Genomic DNA, 17,957 nt, shown 5'->3' with positions numbered 1-17,957 from the left:
GCAACGACTCGGTAACTAATGCAGGCCCAGCCTGTGTAAAATAAAAGGGCTTTATTGCACTTGGGAGCCCTTGCTCCAGCAGCTCCAGGGAGCGTCGCCTCCAGCTCTGCGCAGTCTCCACCCTGGAACTTTGCTTCTTGAGTGCCACGGAGTTTCCGGGAGCCGGAAGACTCAGTCAAGCAGGTCCGTCAGTGACTTGGCGGCTGTAAGAATAAAGAAGGGAAACCATAGGGTGATACAGCTGGGCGTTCCTCCCCTCGGCATTACAGTCTCCAGCTTCTCTCTTTTTCCCAGCCCCTTACCTATTCTATACCTTTCACAATTTCCGTGAAGAATGAATATAGCAAGGTGGCGCTGTGGTCTAAACTACTGAGCCTCTTGGGCTTGCCGATCGGAAGGTCGGCGGTTTGAATCCCTGCGACGGGGTGAGCTCCCGTTGCTCTGTCCCTGCTCCTGCCTACCCAGCAGTTCGAAAGCATACTAGTGCAAGTAGATAAATAGGTACCACTGCAGCAGGAAGGGAAATGGCGTTTCTGTGTGCTCTGGCTTCCATCATGATGTTCCATTGCACCAGAAGTGGTTTAGTCATGCTGGCCATATGACCCAGAAAGCTGTCTGGAGAAACGCTGGCTTCCTTGGCCTGAAGTGAGATGAGCGCAGCAACCCCATAATCAAGTTTGACTGGATTTAACCATCCAGGGGTCCTGAACTTTTACCTTTACCTTAGTATTGCTGACTGCAAGCCTCCCCCTAGCCTTAGATCTATGGCTGCTCACTCTTGTTTGGCAAGGCTCCTCTGACTAGCAGAAATCCAGCACGTGGAGCTTCTCCCATCTTGTCATCTTGGGAGGAAAAGCTTTGATGTGCTAAAGGTTTTGCCAGCCGGGGCTCCTGTATTAAATGCCCAGACACCCTTTAGGGTGTGTGTGTCAGTACTAGTCCCCAGGGTGAGCTGATATGTTATTCTTCCCCATTCCTCATACTGCCTCTCATCTATGCCATATTATCCCTGGTCCGCAACTATATGTCCCAGAAGGGCCACTTTTGAAAAAGAGCTAGGAGTGGAGAGCCTAGGTCTTGTTGCCACAGCCGCCACTACCTCAGGGACTTCCTTTGGTGGCAGGTAGTCCTGTGTCTCAGGGTGCTCCAGTTAATGCATCCCATTTACTGCTGAGTCCAGAGTATTGCTATTGTCTCTATACCTTTTAAATTCAGCACCCACCCCTTCATTTCAACTGTTTGCGCTGTATAGGACAATATCTTACCAAGGGGTTGGCTTCTAGATCTTGGTGGGCCATGCCCAGCGCCCGCAGACACGAGTGGTACGCCTCCAGCAGCTCCTTGCATGCCTCTCCTCCCTGTTCTTTAACGCTACAGGAGGTAAATGGAAACAGTGAAGAGCCTTTACATTTCCTGCCCTGTAAAGGTTTTGACTTGCAAAAACCTCCAAACAAGCATGCACACTTGCAGCAGCTTGGAGTGGTTCAGTGCCTAGATGTTGTGCTTTGGCAACCCTTTTTTATTCTAGGTTTGCAGGACTACTCCATAATGTGCTTGTGAGCCTATTATCTGGATAGATCCAAGGCAGACTTTTGCACCCTCAAAAACCGTAACCTGGAAGCTCATGCGGGAAGCACCCCAACCAGTGGAACGTGATGGAAGGAATTTAGCTTAACAAAGTGCATTTAAACATGCTAGAAATTTGGGTTTGTGCAATTAAAGTGGTTTAAAACACTATTGCCCCGACCCTAGTGCAACAACTCCACTTAAACAACAGTCTTCTTGTTAGGATAGTGAGGGGGGGTGCATGGCAAATGAATGGTTAACAGGAAGTAGTCTATAAACGTGTAGCAAGCAATGGGATGGATGCCTGTCACGTAAATCTCCCTGTAACCAAATCAGAAGTAGTGCTTAGGAATGACTGGGCATGTTCTAACCTGTGTAAGCTTTGTTCGTGTTCAATAAGCAGGTCATCTAGGACACCTTCAAGGTTCTAAGGGCAAAACAATAATGTGATTTCTCCTGAAGAGCGATAAAAAAGAAACGGCCATCATTTTGCCATAACAAAGTCTTGGGTGTCTGAAGAGAAAGCCAATTAACATTTCCTCATGCAATCAGCAAATTAGGCTATAGATCAGGAGTGAAGATTTAAAAAATAGAGGTTATGAGGAATTCAGAACCTTGCTACCATTATAATCTGAGTGCTTTCGATGAGCAGCAACAGCACCTTCCCCTCACTTGTAACTTTCACCTTCCATATTTTGTGCCTTGTGTCAATTAACGTTAGATGGATTGGCCGCCAGGTGGTAGCAGAGGGCCACCCATAGCCAGGAGAGACTCGCTGCCTGCTTGATGCTTGCTGACCTTGCTAAAGGTGTCTTTTTTCTGTTTTTCCTACTATGTGTTTTGATCAGCTGGATGGCTGGCCAAAATAAGGCAGCTGAACTCTTTTCTAACTGCAATGCTGGGCAAAGTGTCACCTATTTTCTCCTTCCTTTAAAACAACAACAACAAAACACATACTATGCAGTTGTTAATGGAAGAATAGTAAGCCCTCCCAGATAGAAAGGTGGTAGCCTGGAACAGGCTCATTCTCAAAAGGCCGCAAACTGCTTGCAGATGCTACCTACCACCAGCCAACCAAGAGACTCAAGTGCCGGCGGTTAGGCCTGCGGGCCAGAGATAGCAGCAGCAAAGCTGGCAGAGGGAGGGTCGCTCCTGAGATAAGCATAGAGAAAGGTCATGCTGGAGCCTGCAGCTCTATTTGGCGCCAGCTCTCATTAAATGCTAAAAGAGAATTGCTGCCTGTTTGCCCTGGCCCTGCCCTGACTCTCACAGAAACTTAGCAGGTGAAGCTTTTGACAGCAGGGAGAAGAATTGCAAGTTTGGTGGAGCTCTCCGTGGCACCAATTGGGAATTTTAGAGACCTAGGTCAGTTCTGTACCTTTTGGAGCTAAAGCGATTAGCAACGGCTAGTTTCCCTTTCTTCGACTCGTCTACGCCTTAGCTGTTGTAGTATTTCAGTTGTAGCAGCTTGAGCTTGAAGTCACACACACTATCTGGTAAGTACATAAGTGCATCAAGCTTACATCTCATTTAGCTCACGTAGTCTCTGTTTTCGAGGGTGGCCCCATGCACAGGTTGGTTGTTCTTGACGCCTCTGAACTAGTGACCCTAAGATAGCAGCATGCAAGGTAAGCCGCTTGCGAGAAAGAGTCTGGGTGTTACTAGACAATGCAAGATATCTCATGGAGGAAGTAGACCTGCCTGAGCTTCACTGGGTTCTGGCAGAATTGACACTGAAAGAATATTTTTGAATAAAAAAGACTCGAGGGAAGGTCTTTATAAGAACACTTGCTTCAAATTATCAAATAATATTTCCATAATGGCAAGAGACGAGAGTGTATAACACAGATAAAAACACAATGCGGTTGCACAGTGATAAACATGTTTCAAAAGCCTTTTTAAAAGATTATTAAATTAGTTGTGCCTCTCCATAAAGAATCTTAACCGAAGTTATATTTATGAGTTTTTCCCCCTCCAATGGAAAAAGCTCTGCTGAAATGTTAAGGATTATTCCTGGCCTCAAAGCCAGGGAAGTTCTCTTGGAAAGAACCTAATTTACAACACGAATATATATTTATAGAGGTTTCCAATTGGCTTATGTACAACCAATTTATGTGCGTCCAGCTGATTGCGCACATGTGCATCACAGCAACCCAGAAGTGGCTGGAAAAGGGGTCAGAACAGGGGCGTAATGGGCTTATGCACACTCAGCCATCATGTGTGATAACCCAAAATGCAATGCCTGTGTAAATTGGGGGGTGGGGGTGGGCTGTATCGCAGTTAACAAAGAAAGGGAATAAGTTTAGCGTACTTTAACAATGAACTATTAATTTTATTACAAGTTTCAGACCTTATCCTGGAATATTTTCCCCAGCATCTTCGAAATGACAGATTTCCTTTAAGTTCCAAAGTAAGATACTGTACTTGAATTTCTGGTTATTACTGAGTTCCCTTCCTTTGACTCCTGTGGCATTTCAGCAAGCCTAACTGGTTTAAAGTCCATTCATTCAATAAACCATTCCATCTACACCCATTTACATCACATGAGAAGTATCAACAACGCTAACTTTACTAATCAGCCGAGTTTCCTCTGAATTCCTGAACTGCACCACTTTTCTAGACTTTTTGTCCTTCTTAGTGCTTTCCCCACCTCTAAGGATTGTTGAACTTCTGCAGATTTTGATGTCTGCCTTCCCTGCACAGCTGAATCAACTGAGTCTCCACAGAAGAGAGAGGTCATCATGCAGCAAAAAGTCAATTATGGTCAATCCTAATGTACACTTGAGTGTAAGTAAGGCCCTTTAACTTCAGTGGGGCTTCTCAGTAGTAAAATGCATACCCACCAACATTTCTCCGATGAAAATAGGGACATTCCATTCCATAATGATAAGTTTACTATTTATACTCCCTGCATCTTACTGAGTTGCCCCAGCCACTCTGGGCAGCTTCCAACATATATAAAAACGCAATAAAACATTAAACACTTCTCTATACAGGATTGCCTTCAGCCGCCTCGGGGGTCGGATAACTCCATACCCTCCAACATTTCTCCAATGAAAATAGGGATGTCCTAAGTAAAAGTGGGACATTCCGGGATCAAATCAGAAACCGGGATGGTGTTTCTAAATCCAGGACTGTCCCTGGAAAATAGGGACACTTGGAGGGCCTGAAAGTTTGACGGGTTTTCATAAAAGGTAAAGGAAGAACACCCCCACCTCATGAATTGAGAATATTAAGTGAATTATTCTGCTAACAATGAGACCATGATGGCACCTCCATGGTAACTGTCTCTCTTGGCATGGAGGGCATCCAGCCCTTTGTGACCTGAAAGGAGAGGGATCCCACTGAGATCAGAATAGTCTTCACTGCTGTTTCTGCGCCTCTCTGCCTGGTTCAGTTGCTCAAATTCCTCCTCACTTGGGCCCCTTTCCTGTCTGCTACAGCTGAGCACATTCCAGACAAAAAGAGCCTCAGGGCGACAGCTTTGTCCCTTTATTGGAAGCCAGTAGGTATGGACCATTCTTGGATGTTAACTTATGGTTACCAGAATTTTTTCAATGAATCTGGGGACACTTTTTTCTTTTTTTTTTTGAAGCTGAGTAGCAACAGGGAGTCAGCAGTGGGGATGGTGAGGCAAAAGACCCTGGGCCCAAGCACACATGCAAATTGTATAAAGGCGCAAAGCCCTTCTTTCGCACCCTGTGAAACATAAATGTTTTTTAAAAACTGGGCAATGGCTGGCTGCCTGTGGCTGCTGAGCCTCCCCCGATCTGTCAAAACAAAGGGGGAAGGGGACAGGAGATTGGGGGAGGCTCGGGAGTCATGGGCAGGTGACGGGTCATTGCCCAGCTTTAAAAAAACACTGCACATTTATGTTTCACAGGGTGCAAAAGAAGGGCTTTGCACCTTGCCCGGCAGAGAAACCGCGTGCCTTGCACCCCTCCTGGGCAACGGCCGCCTGCCCGCAACTCCCGAGCCTCCCCCATCAGTAAAAACAAAGGGGAAAGGGGGCAGGAGATTTGCACCACTACACGCCCCCAGTTCCCCTTTGGAAGTGGTGAGCAGTGAACAGCTCCTGAAGCCAGCCAGAGCCAACTGCGCTACCAGGCTGGCTCCAGGCTACTGAGGCTGCCACTGCCACGTTTCCCAGGGACAGATTTGCAAATCTGGGGACATTCCGGGGACGGAATTTGTCCGGGGACAGATTTGCAAATCTGGGGACTGTCCCCAGGAACCCTATGTTAACTTCTTGGCATGTGTTTCTGAAGAAGGTGGGGTTAATCCAGCCATGCTCATCCCTGTGTAGCTCATATCAGGCGCAGACAGATGTCAGGTTTGCAGGAACTTCCAGAGTGGCTGGCGCAACCCAGCTGGATGGGTGGGGTACAAGTACTTATTATTATTACTGTGAGGTCCACCAGTCAGAGCCAGGTGCAAAATGGTGTCTTGCAGGGGCCCGAGCTGGATGCAAAATGCTGGAGTGGGTGGAGTTAATTATCTCCTGTATTCCATAAGCCATACTCTGGGGTAAGCTATTTATGCAAGTTTGTATCTTCATTGATATAGCTCAGGGATTCTAACACCTAACTGAGCACAAAGGAGATATACCATTAGATGCAGAGATACCGAAGGATCAGAAAAGACTGTTTATGACTGCAACAACAGCTGCAAGGAAGTTGGTTGTCCAGAGCTGGAAATACGACAAGGTCCCTACCAGAGTGGAATGGCAGAATGGGCTGTTGGACTATGCCGAGATGGCAAAAATGACTGGGAAAATCAGAAACCAGGAGGATCAGAACTTCAACAAAGAATTGGGGAAAATTTATATTACACTTGAGAGACCACTGTAAACACTTGAACTCTTTAGCAGGTCTTAAATAACTCTTGTAATATTACATAGACTTTGGACACAATGGAAACCTGAAAAACTAGTGATTTATAATATGCAGTTGAAAAAGTTAACTAAAGAACCAATGGAGGGGACGAGGGAAGTCTAGAGATTCGGAAGAATCTTGTGTAATTTTTACTATTAGTGATTTTGAATGTGAATAAATTTGTAAAACCAAATAAAAATTATTTAAAAAACAAAACAAAAAACAAAGGAGATATACCATTGATTCTAATAGCCCCTTGAGGACTGTTAGCCCCTTGTTAGGTCAAGGTTTGGTTTGCTATCTTCTGCCCAACTTGACTTGCATCCCAAAGACTTTCTACATCTGTTTGGTTTGATGTATTGACTGGCAGCTCCTACACAGCGGTTTTAGATAGACTGCAGGAGAATGCTTTGCAGGCCTTAACAGCACACACAAAACACTTCACCTTCTATTTATCCCATTACGTTGAGGCTAGCACAGACATGGCATAAGCTAACAAGGAATGGCCAAGTGTGTTTGTTCTCTAACCTCCGAGTTTTGTCAGTCCCTCCTGGTTCAAATTGCATGGAACTAACAACAGTCAATTTTGTGTGTGTTTAATTCGGACGAAGGAGCTTTCTTCATTATTTTAAAATTGTGTGAGCGGAAGTGTGTACAGGGACACTGCGGCAAGTAAAGGGTTACTTGCGCGGGGCTAGACAAGCCACATTATTGCCGCATGGCTGTCCACTCTGTTTGGTCCTAATGAAGCCTGTGCTGAGTCAGCTCCTCTCCTTCTCCATGCCTCTCTGGTTGCCATGCCATAACATCCTTCTCCATTTTGGACGTTCTGGAGTTAGTGTAGAAAATGGAGGTGTGTTGCCCCATAGGGCGCTATGTGCTGGTTAGACCTGCCGCCTGGCCCCCTTTGTGTTTTGGCAGGAAATGGTGGGCGAGGGAAAACTTAGAAGCTACTTTAAAGCGCTGGGCGTATTTAAGAGTGCCAAAAGATGCAGAACAACTTGTAGGATGGTTGGTGAAACATTCAGCAGAACTCTACCCCTTCCCTGCCGTCCGCCCCACACCTGGCTCTGTTCACTGAACAGTATTAGCAGGCAGCAAATCAACCACTGACTCTTCTTCTGATAAGGAGATAGGGGGAAGCTTCCTCTGCTGAGCAGTGTGCTGGCACACAGGGAGTTATCACAGACCATCACACCAATCCCACAGTTCCACGCAGGGCCTGTTGCCAGGGAAACGCAGCAGGAAGAGCCCAATGTGGGTCAGGGATGTGCTGCTGGCAGTGGATTAGTTGGGATCCACGTGGTTGTGCAGGTGCCAGCCATTGGAGACGTTTGCTGTGTAGAGATAGGAGGATCTGGCCGGCTGCCTTTGCCTGTCGTCTCCCATCAGGTCCACTGATTAACAGGATTGAGCATGCAAACATACAGTGCAGAGTTCTTTCTTTCTTTCTTTCTTTCTTTCTTTCTTTCTTTCTTTCTTTCTTTCTTTCTTTCTTTTTCTTTACAAAGTACAATTTTCAGTGTTCATAGATTTAAAAGATTCAGCACCTGCAGTTTTTAACACTGCAAGCCCAATATGTCAGAAGTAAGATATTTGGTAGATGCTCTTTTGGTCCCTTCCAACTCTACAGTTCTATGATTCTTCATTAAAAAAAACCCCAAACTCAATCAACTTGTATTGAATTTGGCCCAAATGCTGCACAGCGATCAGAGATCTTTCCTGTCTCCCCCTTACCATAACTGATAAACTTAAACTGAAACCTACCTACAAAGAGATTTTAAGTAGTAAGATCTCAACTTAATTTCAAATGACAAGAGATTATTTATTATTATTAACGACTGAACTATTATCACCATCATCGTCAAAAATCCTAAAACTGAGTACTTAAAAAAATGCATTTTAAGGTTCTTTTTTGCCTTTTAGTCAGCAAAAGCTATGCTTCAATCTATCTGTAGGATAGATCAAGTTGATAGGACTTCCCCAAGCCAATACAGTCATACCTTGGATCCCAAATGCCTTGGTACTCGGATGTTTTGGCTCCAGAACTCTGCAAACCCAGAAGTGAGTGTTCTGGTTTGCAAACGTTCTTTGGAACTCAAATGTCCGACAGGGCTTCCGTGGCTTCTGATTGGCTGCAGGAAGCAGCCAATTGGAAGCCATGCTTTGGTTTCTGAATGTTTTGGAAGTCGAACAAACTTCCAGAATGGATTCTGTTTGACTTCCAAGGTACGACTGTATAGTCAAGATCTGTCAGCCTTGTCGGCACCAACATCACAATAACAAACATTGATATTTATACAGTGCTCTCTTTCTCTTGACCACAGCTGCTCTAGGCCCACAGCTTGAGACAGGTTGCTCGCTAGACCAGGCCATGTGTCCTACTTTACAGAGGACAGTCCTCTATTTGAAAGGCCATCAGTCCTCTTGCCACAAACCTTTTTTTTCTGCTGGAACTTGCCGAAACTCAGTTCCAGCACCTTTCAGGTGGGTGCCATTGCTATAATAAAAGAACAAGGGAGGAGGTGTTCATGGTGAGTTCCGGCACCTCTTTTTCTAGAAAAATAGCACTGGTGACATATACTGCATTTCTATTTGAATTACTATATTATTTCTAAATTTTGCACTGGTAGATATACATTGAGCTGTGCATGTGTTATATAAACCTGTATCTTCTGTCTTGGCAATTTGTAAGCGGACACATCACTGCTCTGGCTTTCCTCAACAAGGTTCAATGACGGGGACCCCACAACTTCTCTAGGTATCTGAGCACACATTGGATGTGAGTCATGACTTGTACGTATGAAGAGCGCTGTTGGATCAGGCCCATGGCTCATCTAGACCAGCTTCCTGCTCTCCCAGTGGCCAGCCCAGATGCCTATGGGAAGCCTGCAATCAGGACTTGAGCTCAGCAGCCCTCTCCCCACCCATGACCCCCAGCGACTGATATTTAGAGACATATGCTGCCATTCCTTGTCCTGCCCCTTTGCTGACCTTGGCAAGTGTGCAGTGTCTCTTTTCCCTCAATAGCCCCCCCCTCCCTGAGTCCAGTTATGTAATTGATTGTCCCCTGCTGATCAAAAATCCCTGCGGCCTCATTAGTGGCAGCTATGTCCCCATCCCCAACACAGCCTAGCAGATGGCAAGTCACAGGGCGTTCTTGTCATCCTGCATTAGTACCAACAGGCAGATCAGAGCTGCTGGGGTCGATTGGAGTGTGTTGCAACATTTTTAATTCACAGATTTATTTACATGAAATGCACCCCACTTTTCCTGTCCAAACATAAACCAGTCAGAGTGACTAATCTTAAAACCACGAAAGCACACACATAAGACACACCTATGCTAGGGCTGCTATAGGTCCGGATTTCCCCCTACATTACCAGGATTTCAAAGGTGGTGCTTTGTACTGGATCTTAGACAAGTCAATAAAAAAAAAAATCAAGTCAATAAAAAATCAAGTCAATAAAAATGTGTTTTGGGAGGTATTTTGGTAAAAAAAAAGAAGAAGCTCAAAAACTTTGAGGGTTTCCTAAAAAAAAAAAAAAAGGTCAACAATTTTTAGGGTGTCCTTGTTGAAATATAGCAACCCTAAACTACACCCACAAGGTACTCCAAAAAAATATAACAAAATACCGGTAGTTACACAAAGGTCTGCTTACACAAAGGCTCCATCTGTGCTATAATGTGGGGTGCGATACACCCTGAATTCCTGGGTCCAATAAAAGCTGGAATTGAGGTTTGGGAAGTTACACTGTGCCATGCACTGAACCCTAAGTTAAGAAGCGAGGCTTGCCTGGTGATAGCTAGCTGAGTGTGGGTTGCTAAGGGGACAACGACCAGGGTCACCCATCAAGAAAGTATTTGAGAAGGCAAGGCTATACCAGATAGCTATATCCAAAAGAACTGGATGACCACCATTTTTCTCACCAAAGAAAATTGTTCCATCAAGAATGAGACATATGTGAAGCCATCTTTTATTGCTTTTGGTTTATAAGTTGCCTCAGGCACTTTGCTTTGGAAAAGCAGTATAAAGAAAAATATCTTAAAATAATAAACAATAATGGTGTATATTTGTTATATGCATGCAGTATTGCAATACTAGCACTTTTTGTTTGCTTGAAGTGTGGTGGCTTTGCTCTGGAATGTATGTACCGGTATGTATGGATGTGCAAAATGACTGCTTTTCATTAGGTGTCTGCCCTGCCTCTAGAGAGCAGCGTGTACCCTGCCAGCTCATCTTTTCTAAGTCTTTTTTAGCTCAAGCCACCTGGTCATTAGCAAAAAAAGAAAAAGAAAAAAAGGGGAATGAGCCTGGTAGTGTATTATTTCTGGTAAATCCAAACTATCATCTTCCAAAAGAAAATCCCCTCTGCAGGCATTTTAGGATTAGCCTGGCAGATGGAAACAAGTGTGTGTGTGTGTGTGTGTGTGTGTGTGAGAGAGAGAGAGAGAGAGAGAGAGAGAGAGATTATAAAATCACAGTGATGTCACAAAAGAAAAAGCAGGGGACAGTAGGGTAGTGGTGAAGGGAGAGGTGCTTAAGGAAAGGAGAGAATATCTCCAAAATTACAAAGGGGTGCAGGCTTTGTATTTGAGATTTAAAGCCTAGAGATCTTTAGTAGGGTTGCTTTATTTCAAAGTGAAAATCCGGACAGAAAAGGTTATTTTTGACACCCTTCCAATGTAGTTTTTGAGCTATTTTTAGGGAAAATAACCAAAAGCAACATTGTCAATATGGGTTGTCACATGTCCAGATTTCCCCGGACATTTGTCTTTTAATCGATTTCCGCCTGGTCACTGCTTCTAATAGCAGTATTCTGGATATATCTGGGAAATTCTGGACATATGGCAACCCTGTACTATAACTTAACAGAATTCTCAGCATTCCTCACTGGATTATAATTGGAAAGTGGTGTACACAGAGCATTAGCAACAATCCATATCTATCCTATCATTTATTATGAAATGCTGCATTTATCCCAAACCAGCTTTGACCCGAATTGATAAAAAGAACAACCTAGTCATGTTCTAAGCCAACAATGTGTCTACACAGCTTGTTTGTGGCTGCCTTGAGAGAGCTGTCGCTCTGGAAGATGGCATCAAAATACAGAAAACAAGCAAACAAAATAATTGTCCAAGATTATTTACTGAGCAAGAAGTAGGTCTTCTGGGTGCGTTTGAAACCAGAGCTGAGACTAAGTAAGACTATGTTGAAGATGTCTAAACATAATCTGCTGCCTCTCCCTTCTCTATGGTTTCTAGCTGAAACATAGCCAGGGCAGAGGTGAGGAGTCTGTGTGTATACATAACCCTTTCCCCAATTACGATTCCCTCCAACTACTGTGGTGGAAAAATACAGGTAAAACCTGTGCCTTCCTATTCCTAAAACCACTGATCTAACCCAATAAATAAGGCTGCATACACAGTACACCTTTTAAAGCACATTTGAAGCACATTCGTTCACTCAGATAATTCTGGGTATTGTAGTTTGTTAAGCGTTGCCGGGAATTGTAATTGTGTGAGGGCTAAACTACAGTGCCCAGAATACTTTGAGGGGCGAAATGTGTTTTGAAGGGACTTTAAAGGTATACACAGCTGTTTTGTGTCCTGAAGCTAGAGTGTGAACTTACAAAGGTAAATTTATTTACCCACACCATACATTTAGAAAGCACATTGCTTTCCCCAAAGAATCCTACAGACTCTAGTTTACCCCCTCAGAGCTACAGTTTCCAGCACGTTTAATGCACAACAGTTCTCAAGATTCTTTGTGAGAACTTTCCACCCTCCCAAATCTGGGATTTAATGCGCTGAAACTTCTTACCTATTAATATTAGGCAGGCACCCTTGCTATACTGTTTTAGGCACTTGCCAAAGCCTTAATTTGGTTCGGCAATTGTATCCAGACACATACTTTAGTTACACATGGTCATTTTAAACATTTGCTGATTAAATCTGTGTTATTTGGTTATTGTTTTATATTCAGTGGTACCTTGATTTTCTGATGTCTCCATTGTTGAACATTTCAGTTTTCAAATGCCGAAAACCCGGAAGTAAATGCTTCCGTTTTCGAACGTGCCTTGGAAGTCGAACGGCTTCCACTGCGTGTATCTGTTGTTTTTCACAATTGTCTCTATTGAATTGGCAGACTGCCCTTTGCACCTTGGTTTTTGAACGTTTCGGAAGTCAAACGGTCTTCTGGAATGGATTACGCTTGAAAACCGAGATACCACAGTATATTGTGCAGAGGTTTTTCAATGTTTTTATTAAGTGGGGTGTGTGTGTATGCGCAAAATAAATTAAAGGATAGGCTTGGTTGGAGCCCTGTATTTTAAAATTTTGGTGCATTTGGCAAAATCCCATTACCAGGAATGGGTCAGAGTGCTAGTTCCTGTGGGAAGCTTTGTGGGGCCAAATGCATCCGTCACAGAATCACCCTGGCCTTTGGCCCAAGAGGAGGATTTACTCCTTACCCTCTAATCCTCCTAGTTGAGCTTTAGCTGCTTGAGTTAATTGAGGCTCAGGAGGCTCAGGGTCTGAATAGTATCACTGCAAAGAAGGGCAGAAGAAATGCAGAGCTGTCATTTCCTTTCCATCAATTGTCTCTCTCCCCCCCACCCCACATAGCACCTTTCATGTGCAAATACAATCTTCTACCTGTCTCCTCACAACCACCCAGCATAAAGTTACACCCATTTCACAGAGAGGCAACTGAGGCTCCAAGACTAGTTCAAGCCACTCTGGGACTTGAACCTCAGGACAAATGCTGCACGTTGGTCCTCCACCAGACCAAACGCAATTGGCTGCTGCGAGATGGTCTTCTACAGTGAATAGTGATAACTGGCCACAGTTATGGACAACAGAGTACACACTGGAAAGGCAATTACAACCAGAAACCTGTCTGTCTGATACGTGTCTTTCTTTTACTCATTCATTATATTTTTAAGCATACACTTCAAATAAAATTTTAGGTTCACATCTTTTTTCTCTCTTTTAAAGAAAGAGTAATATGTGAATTGGCCTTAGGAAATGCAGGACGAGTACTCCAGTGTCTTATTCAGCCATTATCTGTTGGTGTTTGCAAGCTTTTGGGTGTGGTGTTTTTGTGCCGATGAACTTTTTCAAACTGATAGACAAACCTGTGTAAATTGAAAACTGACATCACTGACGTCGGCCTAGTAAAAGACATTGCCTTATTAGTTTGTATGATTATGATGATGTGTTGTGCTATTTGTTCACAGCTGTGCTAAATAGTGCACACAATGTAAGTGTGAAATCACCCTTACCTGAAAAGTTGGCAGTTTTATTATAGGAGTCCAGGCCCCGTTTGTTTGTTTGTTTATGTATTTATAATTTACACTTTCATAAAAAAAAAATCAAGCCGGTATACAACATATAAGAATAAAATCAATAAAAGGCGCCTACAAAAACACCATTAAAAATTAGTAAATGCTGATCGGTTAAAAAGAGAAGAGGAAAACCAGCTGGACTTGGTAAGGAGCACTCCTTGCCACAGACTTGGACCTCTGGTGACAGAGAGAGATCAAGGAGTCTGCCTAAAATGTGTCCCTGCTCCTTTTAGAAGGAGTGCAGCCCCATTCCAAACAGGCACTGGGCTTATCTCCCATTTAAATCAAATGTAGGTGGGGAGGTGACAGTCTGGAAAAAAACTGGAAGGAAAACCCAGAAGAAGGTAGGGAAATGGAAAAAAACGCCACAGGAAAAGTAAAAACCACATCTTTCCCCTGGGCTTTCACAACTCTTAGTACTGCTCCACACGACCAGTATAATGTTTCAAAACTGCTTTATGTACCCCTGCCTCCATTTCCCTTCCTTCTTTCTCTGTTTCCCCCCTCTTGTGCTAAATTTGAGATGGTAAGCAGGGACACATCCTCCTAGCACTAGAGCGTACATGACACCTTACTGTCTCCAAAGGCAGGCAAGTTGGGTGTGGCTGAAGTTCATTGGGCAATGCCCCACTTGCTTTAATGGGCAACCTCTACTGAATCTCAAGCTTTCTCTCTAGATAGATATACAGTGGTACCCTGGTTCCCAAACGGCTTAGTTGTTGAACAAATCGGCTCCCGAATGCCGCAAACCCGGAAGTGTTCCGGTTTGCGAACTTTATTTGGAAGCCGAATGTTCGTTGTGGCTTCTGTGGCTTCCGATTGAGTGCCGGAAGCTCCTGCAGTCAATTGGAAGCCGCGCCTTGGTTTTCAAACAGTTTCAGGAGTCGAACGGACTTCTGGAACAGATTAAGTTCAAGAACCAAGGTACTGCTGTAGATAAAAATAAACAAAAGGATGCCCCACATATATATAGTGTGAATACAGCCAGTGAGAAACACAGACACCACCAGTAACGTATATTCAAGGCCAGTCTGCTGCTCTGGAAGTTGCTACTTCTTATCCCTACTACTTCATTTAAATCAGGGAAACTAATAACTATTAACACATGCTCTTTCAATGTATGCTGGAAGCAAAACATATCATGTTACTTTTGCAGTTCCTCCTCTCCTCACCTTTTTATCCCAAGTTCTCGTTGAAAGCCGGGACTAAGCCATGGCCTATTTATTATAAATATATACACAGGTTTCTGATCCAGAATACTGACATCTGTGTGGCCTACAACTGGTAATCCCCAAGCAGTCACTTCCATTCCCTGCAGCCGTTCTTCCCCTACTCTGCTCCATATATATTTGAATGTGGTTATAGCTGGCTGGCAGCAGAAAGCCTAAGGTATTGCATCCTCATTTTTTTCCAGGAGCTCCGAGCTAGCTTAACCAGCAGCTCAGGTCTTGCAAAGTTTTTATGTGAGTGATTTAGCTGAGCAGGCAAGGTTTTGCAGAGCGCTCGGCTTTGAGCTAACAAATGAAACTCTCAAAAAACGCACCTGCCTGTTAGCTATGCTACACTTGATCTTAGCCAAAAGCCCGAGAAGCAATTAACGTGGTTTAGGAAATCCCATTGAAGTGGAAGCTGATCAGAACCAGAGGTGAAGCCAGGCGATTAGATGTCGAACCAGGTGGGTGGAGGAGGAATCAGTGTTAAAACTGTCCTAAGAGTTGGCAGATCTTTATACACAGCTCTGTGGTTTCAGCCACAAACTATGCCATGACCAGGCATAAGCCTGGCTTGCTTAGGGCTGGCCTTTCTTTGAAGCTGAGTGACGCAGCTGCCTCTGGTGGCAGATTTTAGCTATCTTGATGAAATGGTGGCACACTGGCATTCACCCTTTTAAAAAATGAACCTTGCTTGATCATTTGCAGCCAATGAGGCAAGGACGCCATTTGCATTTTCTGCATCAGGTGCCAAAATATGGGTAGCTGCCTCCCTCTAGGCATGTGTGTGAACAGTGGGGGCCTCTAACAATTTTCTGCTAGCCCAGTTTCCCAACACACATGCCTTTGGAGTCTAAGCGTGCTCCCTTTCTTGATTCAGCAGAGGTCGCTTGTATCCGTTCGTTACTCTTCCCAAGCTTTTGCCTCTGGGCATCCAACCCGCCCTGTCACTCATCTGACCTAGAATCACCCTAGTACAGCTTCCCTTGGAAAGACAGATGGGAGTCAGGTTGAGGGGTGGGTGTCTTCCCACTCTTGCCTTCAGCGACCCACCAACCACATCCCTTCAGTGCATGAGTGCGCCACACTCCACAGCATCCTTCCTCAACTTCCCGGCGGGCTTTTGAAACTGACATGTATCTGCCCTCGGGGGCTGTTCACTGCCCACTTCGCCCCTCAGTCCCCTTACCATTTCTCAGAAGCGGCTTTCAGCTCGGCGCAGGGTGGCTCTTCCGTGGTGGGGTCAGGGGCGCCCTGTCCCTCTGCAGCGGCATCGCTGTGGCTCTCTGACATGCTGGGTCTGCTGGTTGTGGGTGCCTGTGTCTTCTGCACTGATCGAGGAGAGCAGTGCTGACAATTCCTCTGGCTAGAGGCAGCCGGAGCCCTGCCCAGTCATGCGGGATAGACAGATAGCTGGGCGTGTATTTGTGTGTGTGTGTGTGTGTATCTTCTTGGGTATTTGAGATAGGCTGCAGCCGCTGAGGTTTTTTAATTCGCAGAGAGGCTTAGCTGGGACAGAGCACCCTCCCTTCCCCTTCCTGCAAGAGGGCTGGGGGCAAGCAAGGAACAGGAATCAAATCGCCTCTCTCGGTGAAGGGTGGACGCTGACCTGGAAGGTGGCCACAGAGTCAGGGCCAAGGAGATCAGCCGCAGCAGGGAGTGACAACTGATGGGCACTGTTCTTGCTGCCCACACAACTTAAGGATAATTGGCTACAGAAGGTGTGAAGCTCGATGAGATCTGTGGCCAGCCAAACCAGCCGTGACCTCAGAGGGGCTTGGAATCTTTTCAGTGGGCCGGGATCAATAGGTCCATCTCTGAGGAAGGAGATGGTTTGGTTTTGTGGAGCTTGTCTCAGGGAGTATGTGTCTTGCAGTAATGCAGTTATGTACACCTGAGTGGCACATGCGAGTGGATCTTGTACAAGTCCCTCTTCAGAGGCTGGAGTGGATTTAGTGTGGCGGAGAGGTGCTGGGGTTCAATCAAGCCCTGCTTCCAGATGTGTGGACACTGGCTGGGACTGCTCAGTGGTCCACTCTGCATGTGCTCAGAGGAACTGAAAGAAAGATACACTTCAGGGTTTGCAACCTAGCACTGAATGCAGGGACTTAAGCTTCAGAGCAGGTTAAGCTCTGGCACCATGGTTGATACGCCTTGATGACAGATGTGGAGCGTTTTCCTGCATGCATAACACAGCTGGAACTGTTTTTGGGAACTGAGGTGGCTTAAGGGCATGGTGGGATGTGCACCAGGGTTTGGGGCATTTCTGTGCAGCTGTGAGGGGGGTGAGTCAGAGGCTTTTGACACTAATTGTGTTGTTGCATGAATCCTGACTGTCAAATTGCTTGTGTGGAAGGGAGAGAGGTGAATGTGGAAGTTTTGGGTGGAAATGTTGGTGAGCTGTTGCATTGCACATTTGACTCTGGCAACAGAGAGCTACTGATGCAAAAAGGCACGGCATATAGCTGGCGTGTGTATGGGTGAAGCAGGACTTTTGGTAGCAAGATTGATCACATCCTGGTAGGAGAACTAGATATATATTGCAGCACAATCCAGTGCATGTTGATTCAAAAGGAAGTCCTATTGGTTTCACTGGGGCTTACTCCTGGGAAAACGCATGATTTCAGTGGGACCTGTTTGCAATATAGAATGTGGCCAGGGGGTGCATTTGTGTGTGTATGTGGGGGGTGCAGGATATATGCCTATCTGGATATGCAAAATGTTTGTATGTGTTCAGCAGGGCCAGCCCTACCCTTAGGCACTTTGAAGCAGCCACCTCAATCCACTGACTCTGGAGGTCATGAAAGAACAGCAAATGGTTATTTCATTTATTAGCCTTGTGTTTTTACTGTTGGGTGTGGACGTAGGTTTTTTTGTTTTGCCTTAGGCGGTAAAGCAGATTGGCCAGTCTTGGCTCGAGAGTGTTGTGAAATGTCTTGAGCCAGCACTGATGTTTG

General features: G+C 45.1%; 1 protein-coding gene across 1 annotated transcript; it reads right to left on the bottom strand.

Moving 5' to 3' along the window:
- Positions 1-32: 32 nt before the first annotated feature.
- LOC309516812 (uncharacterized protein) lies at positions 33-16,430 on the bottom strand. Its single transcript, XM_082195724.1, has 3 exons — positions 16,190-16,430; positions 1,266-1,371; positions 33-203 (listed from the first exon to the last, which is right to left on the bottom strand). Exons 1-3 carry the CDS (start codon positions 16,291-16,293, stop codon positions 189-191), a joined length of 225 nt encoding a protein of 74 aa, XP_082051850.1. The 5' UTR covers positions 16,294-16,430; the 3' UTR covers positions 33-188.
- Positions 16,431-17,957: the final 1,527 nt, after the last annotated feature.

Source organism: Podarcis vaucheri (assembly GCF_965113315.1).
Source record: "Podarcis vaucheri genome assembly, chromosome: 13".
Taxonomy (NCBI): Eukaryota; Metazoa; Chordata; class Lepidosauria; order Squamata; family Lacertidae; genus Podarcis; species Podarcis vaucheri.
This window is presented reverse-complemented; position numbering and strand designations above follow the sequence as displayed.